Genomic DNA, 12,949 nt, shown 5'->3' with positions numbered 1-12,949 from the left:
TTCCCCACTCTACACACGGACAGCACGTTCACTGATACTACATGCATCATGCGCGTGTCTGACTAGCAGTCATTCCTCATCAGGTGACGCTGCTGTCGCCTGGACGGGCTTATACTGATAGTAGGTCGGTGGTCATAATGTTCTGGCTGATCAGTATAGTTCCCACAAACGACCAAAAATTTCATCATTATTCACTTTGTAACAGATAAACTATGTAAATAGCTGCGTAATTACAGTAGGGCCCCCGCTATGTTACAGTCAGTGGCAGTGGTCAGACACAAAGCTTCAGATGGATGGAGTCCAGTAATCAAGCGATATTCAAGCAATAATTGTACTGCATACATTTTAACTTCCTTGCTTTTAAATGGATGTGCAAGGTAGGGGTAACCCGAGTGTCATTAGCGAGAGTGGAGGTGTAGAGGAAGCAGTGTTCAGTCTCAGCGTACAATGACGAAAAAAAAAATCGCATCAACAAGGAGGAGTTGTGCGACATAAAGGAAAGCTAGTAGGAGTGTTTCTACAGTTTCGCGCCAGTCGCATAAGTGTGGCGCTAGTAGCGCCACTATGAGACTGCAAATTAGATTTGCTTTGAATGGACGCTAGTACGGTCGTGAGCCTTAGTTATCTTTGAAACTAGGCGTGGTGAGTTGATATTAGTCAGGAACGCATTTAAGGCGACAAAGACGCTGTCATCAGCACCTCACTGAGTTTGAACGAGGTAGTGTCTAGGGCTGCGAGAAGCTGAATGTCTTTTCTGCGAAATCTGAGACTTGACAGAAATATAGACACTGTACATGACTGCTAGCAGCGGTGGTCACGGGAATGGAAGGTCAGAAGAAGACCGGGCCACGGACGGCGCCGTGGCACTACCGAGAGGAAAGACTGGTGTTCAGTGTACGGCTCTGGCTCATCGTACTGTATCTGCAGTAGCCATTTGAGCAGCAGCTGGCACTACAGTGACACAATGAACTGTTACAAATTGGTTACTTCAAAGGCAGCAGCGAACCAGACGCCCTGTAGCGTGCATTACACTGACGCCAAACCACTGCCCTTTACGAATGTTGTAGTGTCAAGCGACAGCTCACTGGAGGGCAGGGTGGAGATCTGTTGCGTTTTCTGATGAAAGCTGGTTCTGTCTCCGTGTCAGTGTGGCCATGTGTTGGTTAGGAGGCCAGGTGGGCACCTGCAACAAATCTGTCTCTGGGCAAGTCACAGTGGACCTACACCTGTAGTTATAGTATGGTGTGCGATTTCGTATGACAACAGGAACACTCCCGTGGTTATCCCATGCACTGTGATTGCAAAACTGTACGTCAATCTGGTGATTCGACCTGTTGTGCTGCCACTCATAAATAGCATTCCAACGAGTGTTTTCCAACAGGATAACGCTCGCCCACGTACCACTGTTGTAACCCAACAAACTCTACAGAGTGTCGACATGTTGTCCTGGCCTGCTCGACCTCCAGATCCTTCTCCAGTCGAGCATCATCGGACGACAACTCCAGCGTCATCCACGAACAGCATTAGCTGTCCATGTATTGATCGACCAAGTGCAACAGGATTGGAACTCCATCCTACAAACTGACAGCCGGCATCCGTACAACACAACGCATGCAAGTGGCATATTTCGCACGTATATTAACCTGTAACCTCGCAATGTTAATGAGTCAAATATGTTACCCAGAGAAATGTATTCCCGGAATTTCATTACGTCATATTAGTTATTGGTTGGTGTTGCGATTTTTTACGTCAGTGTAGATAGTTTTCATTTCTGAGAAAGAGTTTTAGGTAGCCCTTGAGTTGCAGTGATAATTGCTGTAAGAACAAGTTAAAAATAAGGAGCCCCAGCTGTCTGATTGGCTCGTTAGTAACACACCTACAAAAGCTAAATAGTTATTTGTCTTGCGTGATTTTAAAAACAGAAGCGTTCAAAGAAAATTATGTTTGGTTCTAACTTTTGGTAAAGCCCTAATGTTCGTGGTGGGAGAGACGCGCGGGGAAGGGACGGGGGTTAGTGCAGGCAGTATCTGATTACGGTTAGGCGTAACGGTCTCAGAAAGACTGGGAACCACTGCTCTGTACAGTAGTTTCTCTGTCGCTCCCTTGACTAGCGGAACGGGATAGTTGAGGTTCAGTATACCCTACGCTACGTACCGTATGGTGGCTTACAGAGTACGTATGTAAACTACTGGCCATTAAAATTGCTACACCAAGAAGAAATGCAGATGATAAACGGGTATTCATTGGACAAATATATTATACTAGAACTGACATGTGATTTCATTTTCACACAACTTGGGTACATAGATCCTGAGAAATCATTACCCAGAACAACCACCTCTGGCCGTAATAACAGCCTTGATACGCCTGGGCATTGAGTCAAACAGAGCTTGGATGGCGTGTAAAGGTACAGCTACTCATGCAGCTTCAACACGATACGACAGTTCATCAAGAGTAGTGACTGGCGTATTTTGACGAGCCACTTGCTCGGCCACCATTGACCAGACGTTTTCGTTGGTGAGAAATCTGGAGAATGTGCTTGTCAGGGCAACAGTCGAACAATTTTTGTGTCCAGAAAGGCCTGTACAGGACCTGCAACATACAGTCGTGCATTATCCTGCTGAAATGTAGGGTTTCGCAGGGATCGAATGAAGGGTAGAGCTACGGGTCGTAACACATCTGAAATGTAACGTCCACTGCTCAAAGTGCCGTCAATGCGAACAAGAGGTGACCGAGACGTGTAATCAGTGGCACCCCATACCATCACGCCGGGTGATAAGCCAGTATGGCGATGACGAATACATGCTTCCAATGTGTGTTCACCGCGATGTCGCCAAACACGGATGCGACTATCATGATGATGTAAACAGAACCTGGATTCATCCGAAAAAATGACGTTTTACCATTCGTCCACCCAGGTTCGCCGTTGAGTACACCATCGCAGGCGTTCCTGTCTGTGATGCAGGGTCATGGGTAACCGCAGCGATGGTCTTCGAGCTAATAGTCCATACTGCTGCAAACGTCGTCGAACTGTTCGTGCAGATAGTTGTTGCCCTGCAAACGTCCCCATATGTTGACTCAGGGATCGAGACGTCGCTGCACGATCCGTTACAGCAATGCGGATAAGATTCCTGTCATCTCGACTGCTAGTGATACGAGGCCGTCGGGATCCTGCACGGCGTTCCGTAATACCCTCCTGAACCCACCGATTCCATATTTTGCTAACAGTCACTGGATCTCGACCAACGCGAGCAGCAATGTCGCGATACGATAAACCGCAATCGCGATAGGCTACAATCCGACCTTTATCAAATCCGGAAACGTGATGGTACGCATTTCTTCTTACACGAGGCATCACAACAACGTTTCACCAGGCAACGCCGGTTAACTGCTGTTTGTGTATGAGAAATCGGTTGGACACTTTCCTCATGTCAGCACGTTGTAGGTGTCGCCACCTGCGCCAACCTTGTGTGGATGCTCCAAAAAGCTAATCATTTGCATATCACAGCACCTTCTTCCTGTCGGTTAAATTTCGCGTCTGTAGCACGTCATCTTCGTGGTGTAGCAATTGTAATGGCCAGTAGTGTAGATGTACATGTTTCCGGGTATCAGCAAGCCTCTTGCACAGCGTCTGGTATGGCGAAATGTCGCGACGGAAGTGATTATGCGCAGCCAGCAAGTGAAATGACTTCCTGTGGGCTCGGATCATACTCTTGCGCTCCGGGCGTTTCCCACGATAGCGTGAACGCCCTCGTCAGGCCACGCATGGTTAACGACAGCAGCTACTGGAAGCGCCAGATAGCGCCGTATGCCATTCACGAAGGATGCGGAGGCGCAGCTTTCCCACCGCGTCGCTAATGACGCGCCAGTGGCTAGCTGCGGCTCTTACGACTTCCTATCTGCTTTGTTACCGGCCGTCCAGCGACTGGAAACCAGCCACTGGCCTCCAGGCTCTCGACGGAGGACCGCAGGGTGTAAAAAGCTGTAAATAGCGCTCCGTGTACGGCAGCACTTAGACGTGCGTCGCTGCGTCTCCTTCCTTTTGCTTGTCTGTGGCAGAGTCAAGAGATTTAGCGCTCCAGTGCGCGGACGCTAATATTCTGCCATGACTACGTCTTTGACACATATCGCAAGTAAGCGGTAATAACTCCAGCGCATTGCAAATGTTGTACGCCATTAAGTACCTCCCGTACTCTTCTACCTCCTAGACTTGCTGTAATACCGCAAAACGAACGAAACGAGACTGCTCTCATTACTTAGCAAGTAGGCTTATCCGCGTTGTCATGTGTCCATACTAGTTACTAAATGCACTGAATAAGATTCCACCTTTCTCACCAAGTTCTTTATTAAAGGCGTTTCCAGTTTTATAGGATTATTCCTTCATTTTAATGAATTTTAATGCGAAAAGCGCACTCACATGGCAAAGAATAAGTTACCAGCCTCCAGTTTTCTTGTGCATTGCACCAAGAAGTTTAACGTCAACTGTCTATACAGGGTGTTACAAAAAGGTACGGCCAAACTTTCAGGAAACATTCCTCACATACATTGCCACCCGTGGAGGCTACACCACGTACTATGGGTGTTTCAGCATTGGTCGATACGTGGTGTCTCAGGACCGCTCATGCTATTGATCTGAAAATGAGATCATTTCATATACTCCACAAGCACTGTTGCAACAATAAATCTTGAGTGAGTTGGAACCTCTAAAAGGGTGTTACCAAACTGTGAAAACAGCGGATCATTTACGACTGATGAACGCTAAGTAAAGAGAATAAAAAGCTATTTATAAATTTCGCAAGAATTGTGAATACAATAGTCCAAGACTAACGGCGAATAGAAAAAATTGGCACGCCTTCTCTTTATAATCAAGAAGTTACCCAGCACCCTTGTGCGGTTTGGTTGCATCACTGAGAACCTGCACTCGACGACACCCGGCGCTCTGTCGTTGCAGAACCGCTCTCCAGCGTGCGACCTGGAAAACGAATTCGCAAAGGCTGCTTTTCCGGCCGCTTATAACAGGATCCGATGGCGGCGCGGACGTAGGAAGCCGCCCGACCGCACCGAACGGCTTCGCGTGTCCGGACGAGAGGCGATTACGAAATGACAAGTGGCCGCTAACGGAAAGCGCCCCATCTCTAACGCGGTCACATCGACAGAGCACCGAATTAAGCCGAAATACTTGCTGGTGCGACAAGTACACGTCGGTCGAGCTACCTCAAGAAAATTTAACGAGCATTCATCAGACAGTTACTGTCACGTGTAAGCAAGCTTCGGTTTTCTGATTTGGTTCAAAAAATGGTTCAAATGGCTCTGAGCACTATGGGACTTAACTGCTGTGGTCATCAGTCCCCTAGAACTTAGAACTACTTAAACCTAACTAACCTAAGGACATCACACACATCCATGTCCGAGGCAGGATTCGAACCTGCGACCGTAGCGGTCGTGCGGTTCCAGACTGTAGCGCCTAGAGCCGCTCGGCCACTCCGGCCGGCTTCTGATTTGGCTGAGATCCAATGTCTCATTGACAACGACATCATATGTCAATAATCTTGGAGTCAAATAGCTGTGGTCCTTTTCCTTGATCATCCAATATACAGGGTGTTACAAAAAGCTACGGCCAAACTTTCAGTAAACATTCCTCACACACAAATAAAGAAAAGATGTTATGTGGACATGTGTCCGGAAACGCTTACTTTCCGTGTTAGAGCTCATTTTATTACTTCTCTTCAGATCACATTAATCATGGAATGGAAAGACACAGCAACAGAACGTACCAGCGTGACTTCAAACACTTTGTTACAGGAAATGTTCAAAATGTCGTCCGTTAGCGAGGATACATGCATCCACCCTCCGTCGCATGGAATCGCTGATGCAGCCCTGGAGAATGGCGTATTGTATCACAGCCGTCCACAATACGAGCACGAAGAGTCTCTACATTTGGTACCGGGGTTGCGTAGACAAGAGCTTTCAAATGCTCCCATAAATGAAAGTCAAGAGGGTTGAGGTCAGGAGAGCGTGGAGGCCATGGAATTGGCCCGCCTCTACTAATCCATCGGTCACCGAATCTGTTGTTGAGAAGCGTACGAACACTTCGACTGAAATGTGCAGGAGCTCCATCGCGCATGAACCACATGTTGTGTCGTACTTGTAAAGGCACATGTTCTAGCAGCACAGGTAGAGTATCCTGTATGAAATCATGATAACGTGCTCCATTGGGCGTAGGTGGACGAAACTAAAATGAGCTCTAACGTGGAAATTAAGCCTTTCCGGACACATGTCCAAATAACATCTTTTCTTTATTTGTGTGTGAGGAATGTTTCCTTAAAGTTTGACCATACCTTTTTGTAACACCCTATATACCGAGTATGAAGTACAGTAGGCCGTATCGTCTTCCCAAAAATAGCTGTTTGAGCTCTTAATGCTACATTTCGTGGTGCCACGATTAAGTAAACCAGGAGACTTGTAGTTTTGAAACGTTGTTTTCGTCTCTTCTGACACATCCTCTATTTTCTATTCCATTCTTCTGCATATTATTCTTATCAGCAACTTGGATGCATGAGCTTTATTTGGTATTAAGTCTGTCAAACCTCTTTTAAATTCTAATACTGGATCCCTTATCTCCTCTACCTGTATATCGACTCCTGTTTCTTATTCGATCAAATAATACAAACATTCCCCTCATAGAGGCCTTCAATGTACTCTTCCCACCTATCCGCTCTTTCCTATACATTTAAAAATGGAATTCCCACTTTAATTTCACAGCAGGTGGTTTTAACTTTTCTATATTTTGAGTCAGTGCATCTGACAATCATTTCTTTATCGATTTCTTCACATTTTTCACAAAGTCATTTCGTCTTAGCTTCCCTACGCTTCAGTCTGGAACCGCGCGACCCGCAACGGTCGCAGGTTCGAATCCTGCCTCGGGCATGGATGTGTGTGATTTCCTTAGGTTAGTTAGGTTTAAGTAGTTCTAAGTTCTAGGGGACTGATGACCTCAGAAGTTAAGTCCCACAGTGCTCAGAGCCATTTGAACCATTTTTTTTTATTGTTGTCGGTGTTGATTCAAATGGTTCAAATGGCTCTGAGCACTATGGGACTCAACTTCTGAGGTCATCAGTCCCCTAGAACTTAGAACTACTTAAACCTAACTAACCTAAGGACATCACACACATCCACGCCCGAGGCAGGATTCGAACCTGCGACCGTAGCGGTTTCGCGGTTCCAGACTGGAGCGCCTAGAACCGCACGGCCACGCCGGCCGGCAGGTGTTGGTTTGCTGCCGATTGTGATGAGAGCGAGATTGTCACTGAACTGTTCACAGTAACTCACTCTCTGCCCTACCTTCCTATTCATAACGAATCCTACTCCTGTCATACCATTTTCTGATGCTTTTGATATTACCCAATATTCGTATGACCAGACAGCCTTGTCTTCTTTCCATTTCAGTTCACTGACTCACATTATATCTAGACTTATCATTAGCATTTCCCTTTTCAGATTTTCTAGGTTCCCTACCACGTTAAAAAACTTCTGACATTACACGCTCCGACTCGTAGAACGTTATCCATTCATTTGTTATTCAGTTTTTCCCCCTCAGTCACTTTCCCTTTGGCAGTGCACTCCGGAATCTTTTGCCAATGGAGAGATCATCATGACACTTTTTCAATTACAGGCCACGCGTCCTGTGGATACACATTGCGTGTGGCTTCCATTGCTTTCTGCATACTCAAGCCGTTGATTACCGCTGATTCTTCCCCCTTTATTAACAGTTTCCTACCCCAAGGGCAAGAGACTGCCCTGAAACTCTGTTCGCTGCCCTGCCCCCGTTGACTAGCCCGTTGGCAGAATGAGGGTAGCTTCTTATGCCGGAAGTCTTCGGCCGCCAACGCGGATGCTTTTTATTCAAAATTTAAGCGGTGGCGGTTTTTCACGGACTTTTGTTTCTTAGTATATTTTATTGAATTTTTTGTTTTTTGCTTTTTTGTACGTATATTTTTCTTTTCTTTTATTCAGTTATTTACTTTTTAATTTTTTTATTAAATTAGTCTATGTACCAGAATTCCAGTAGTTGCTAGCGCCTTCCGATTGGCAGAACATTCAGATGCGTCTTCTCGAAATTTTAATGGAGATTCCGTTTGTAGTGCGATGAGAACATCTTGTCGGCAAAAAAGCATCAGCATATCATGACTTGGACGTTCCAGCTGAAAGGGGGTCATGAAAGGCGCTGCGTAGAAAATTGGAAAAGAACTGCTTGTATCTGGTGTTGCGAACAAGTGCACAATGTCGATCGTTAAGGTACATCCAGTAACCTAGTAGGGGTTCGAATACGGGACCGACGACGTTTCGATTACTAATCAAAAATTTTACCCCGAGACCACCACTACTATATAAATCTAAAAGTCCATCAACCGAACTGTAAAGTTTTATTTGCCAAGCTATTCTCAGATTTCAGACTTTTACGCTTAATTACAACAGGAAGTTTTGTTACAAACTATGTGTGATTAATTGTGAAGCATACAATAAAGATGATTATGAAGAACTCTTTTTATTATATGTGACTGTAAAATTTGTTGCGAAACGTTAAAAGTTCATTAGAAAAAAGAATATTAATAAATATCTCCGGATAAATATTTTCACCTAAACTGAAGTGATGAGTGAAATAATTTTGTAACACTGAAAGTAATTTTAATCAAAGACAGGAAGCGAATGTTCACAATTATGCTTTCACATCTATTCATTTTCACGAAGAGACAAGGTAAGTTGATAATGAATCATAAAATTTATGCAAGTCGGCCGCACTACATGATATGTGAAATATCTTTGGAGCAGAAGCAGTTTTCTCCACTGACTGCCTTACTTCTACGAGAGTCTAAAAAGAACCTTGCAGAAAAAAATCTGTAGTGCGCACTCTGTATTAACTTAGTGAACATGTGATGAGGTTTTGAATCCACTGCAGTTGCATTTTAACCGCGTTTGGAACTGACACCAAATTCAGAGCGTAAGACTACAAGTTAATGGAGTTGGATTAAAATTGTTGCATGCTGTTCAAGTGCATTAATAGTCGAGCGCTAATACCTCTCAGCAAATAGCCTATTAGCTGTGAGCGCAGTATTTTTTTTTAACCTTCGAGGCAGCTGCGCATATTTTAGTCCTACTGTAAATAGCGAGAAAATATTTTCCTGACTTAGCAGAGTCGCGTGTTATCATTCATTCAGTTGTAAAAAACGTACACATATACATTGTAACTGGCCAAAGGGCGCGGTGCGATCCTTCGCAAAATCGCGCGGGTGTTTCGTTATTTGCATGTCAGATGCAGGTGGTACCCTGACGTGGCCTGTGCTGTAGTTTAGTCGTTCGCTCGTCGCGCATCGCGTGCGCCGCAGCAGAGGTTAGTGGGCTGTGTACGGCGGGGTAGGCTACCTGCAGCGCGATGACCCTGGACTTGGTGGCGTTGCTCATGACGCAGACGGCGAGCGTGTAGAGGCCGGCGGGCGACCTGGCGAGGCGGCGCGCGGCGTCGGGCAGCCGCAGGCACGCGTGCAGGCACTGCAGGCACGCCAGCTCGTCCAGCAGCGCGCGCCGCCCGCCCCCGGCGCCGCCCCCGCCGCCCCCGGCGCCCGCACCCGCGCCGCCGCCCTGCCCCGGCGCCGGCTGCTGCACGGCGCGCAGCAGCTCCAGCAGCAGCGTCACGCCGTCCAGCGGGTCTCCGATGAACTCCTGCACGAAGCTGCGGGCAGGACAACACGACAGCTGTACTACTGGAGCTTCTACCACAAGGATCGACATCAAATGTAAACAGACATGGGACACTTCAGCTGGGACTTAAAGCGGGCGATCAAACCGTTTCTGTTTAAGGTCGTAGCTGTAACGTAATCGTGCGGGAACATAAGCACAGACATGTAGGAGCAGAGTAGCATTCGTGTCTTTCCAACGTGGATACGGTAAATGCGCAAACTAGGCATGGGGAAACCTACCGGTAAAACTGATACCAGTATTTTAGTTCCAAATAACCGGTATTTTTCGGTATTTGTTTGGTCGCGGTTATAACACGTCTTTTTTATAATATAATAACCGAGTAAAAAATGTAAATATCAATTAGACGTAGTGGCAGCGCTAAATTTTTTCATTTTTCAGTAAATATTTTTTTGAAAAAATAATAATTTATATTTGAAATTTGCGTTGTTTCGAATTACTGCATCATTATACGAAACGGGAAAAGCAGTCAGTGCTACTTTAACAACAATATCGGCAGAAATGAGCAACAAACACATGGCATAAGAATAGGTACAGCGTCGCTGATCAATAACATCCCTCTTGCCGCGTGTCGTACTCGCTGTCGTCGCCTGACGTCCGTTGCATTGCAGAAAGGCATCAACCTCAGTCTGGATATAGTTTTCGAAGTGACGCAGCAATGAAGCACAATGCTTCGTTTGCTTTAAAAGATTAATGATATGTGTGCCATTTCTATGAATTAATAAAACAGGAAGCAAATTATAGTGACAGTAATAAATTAAAAACATAACAACGGTTTATTCACAGTATACCGGGTGATCAAAAAGTCAGTATAAATTTGAAAACTGAATAGATCACGGAATAATGTAGATAGAGAGGTACAAATTGACACACATGCTTGGAATGACATGGGGTTTTATTAGAACCAAAAAAATAGAAAAGTTAAAAAAATGCCCGACAGATGGTGCTTCATCTGATCAGAATAGCAATCATTAGCATAACAAAGTAAGACATACAAAGATGATGTTCTTTACAGGAAATGCTCAATATGTCCACCATTATTCCTCAACAATAGCTGTAGTCGAGGAATAATGTTGTGAAAAACACTGTAAAGCACGTCGGGAGTTATGGTGAGGCATTGGCGACGGATGTTGTCTTTCAGCACCCCTAGAGATGTCGGTCGATCACGATACACTTGCGACTTCAGGTAACCCCAAAGCCAATAATGGCACGGACTGAGGTCTGGGGACCTGGGAGGCCAAGCATGACGAAAGTGGCGGCAGAGCACACGATCATCACCAAACGATGCGCGCAGGAGATCTATCGGACATTTTGTGAACATTGTTTTTTGTTGTTGTAATAAAACCCCGTGTCATTCGTAGCATGTGTGTCAATTTTTACCTCTCTATCTACATTATTCCGTGGTTTATTCAGTTTTCAAATTTATACTGACTTTTTGATCACCCGGTACAATAAAAACGGAAAGTAGCTGATGTACTGCGTGTGTCTACACAGTATGTCTTTCTCTGTTTGTTGCCTAGAAGCGGACAAATTAACACAAAAAACAGAGTTATTTAACTTCAGTTTTCCTTCTTTAGCACCGACTATTCTTACCACCAAAATAACCGTCTGACGCCCGATTACAACATGATTTTTCAGTAGAGTTTCAAAAAATTCGGTTGTAACAGTCAGATTAAAGTGGCGTGGGAAAAGCGATATAACCGCAAAACGATTGTTTCACCGATAACGGCCATTCCTAACGTGAACAACGGCGACTTATTACCATGCGTGTCCAAACAGGACCAACGTGTTGTTAGTCTTTTCTTGGCTGCCGAGGGACAAACACCGGTACACATCCTTTAGAGAGTGAAGAACGTCAATGGGGCAGAAGACCACCGTTTTGGAAGAGTGTGCCAAGTTCCGTGCCATCTGCTGGAAACGTGATGTTACCCTGTTCCTTAGTTACTGGAGCCCATTGCTTATTGATTTCAAGGCTCCTGGTATTTCCACACTGGGGAACGGTACTCTGACAAATACAGCGCGAAATTAAGGCGAAACGTCCGAGAAAACGACGACAACGGATGCTGATGCTTCATGATAACGCACGTCCCCATACTGCGAATGTCATAGTGGCAGACATGCCAAGTGGCAGACACTCGAGAACCCGCCCTATAGTCCGGATTTATCCATATGCAACTATTACGCCTTTCGGTTCCTTAAAAAAAAAAGCCCTTAAAGGGCCGACGATTCCTGTCGGACGAGGATGTGCAGCAGGCAGATACGGACTTCTTCAAACAGCAGGGCATTGTATTTTACCGAACGGGGTCTTGAACCTGGTGTGTCGGTGGGACGATTGCCTCAATGATGAGAGCGATTTTGCCTGACTGTCACACTGGAATGTAACGCCTTCAACGGAAACTTTTTGATCGCCTCTTGTACATTAAATTCCTGCTCAGACTCAGCCGTGGAAAGCGTCGGCTTCGTAACTGCTTGTAGTCTCTGATAAATTAGGAAACTGAAGAAAATGGATAAGGGTGACAACTCTAATTCAAAAAGAGGTTAGAGATTAACAGTAAGATACATTATGATAATAGAAACACGCGAACTTGAGCCGAGAGCACCCTTTTTTGACGTTTTCACAGTTCAGAGAAGCGCAGAGTAAGATTAGGGTCCCTAATTCGGTCTCCCTAAGTATTTCCAGTTGGTATCTAATGTTTAGCTGCATGTGCATGCATGGTCCCGTTCCAATTGCCTTATTGAGAGTCTTTTGTGTGCAGCACGGTTTATTTCCTTGTACGATGGAATTCATTTTTATGGTTGCGTATCTCAATCGGTCAAAACCGAATCTTTATAGGAAGGCTTTGTTATCCGTTCGTCCTTCCGTCTGTCTGTCTGTCTGTGTGTCTGTCCGGCTGTTAAGAACCCTTTTACTCGGGAGAGGGCAGATATGTCGAGTTAAAATTTATGTCTCATAATATGGTCTACTGCCGTGCGGGGTAGCCGCGCGGTCTAGGGGCACCTTGTCACGGTCTGTGCGGTTGACCTTGTCGGAGGTTCGAATCCTCCCTCAGGCATGGGTGTGTCTGTTGTCCATAGCGTAAGTTAGTTTAAGTTAGATTAAGTAGTGTGTAGGCTTAGGGACCGATGACCTCAGCTGTTTGGTCCCGTAAGACCTTACCACCAAATTAATAAGGTCTATAGTCGCTTGGCAGCGTAA

At 45.5% G+C, this 12,949-nt stretch overlaps 1 protein-coding gene across 1 annotated transcript in view; it reads right to left on the bottom strand.

Annotated features, from left to right (window-relative positions):
- The window catches only part of LOC126159174 (uncharacterized), a 520,900-nt gene that overhangs the window by 112,681 nt on the left and 395,270 nt on the right, over positions 1-12,949 (bottom strand). The window contains exon 4 of the mRNA XM_049916497.1: positions 9,421-9,727. Within this exon, the coding sequence (XP_049772454.1) occupies positions 9,421-9,727 (307 nt within the window). The remainder of the gene's footprint in view (positions 1-9,420; positions 9,728-12,949) is intronic.

This window comes from Schistocerca cancellata, chromosome 2, assembly GCF_023864275.1.
Source record: "Schistocerca cancellata isolate TAMUIC-IGC-003103 chromosome 2, iqSchCanc2.1, whole genome shotgun sequence".
NCBI classification, from domain to species: Eukaryota; Metazoa; Arthropoda; class Insecta; order Orthoptera; family Acrididae; genus Schistocerca; species Schistocerca cancellata.
This window is presented reverse-complemented; position numbering and strand designations above follow the sequence as displayed.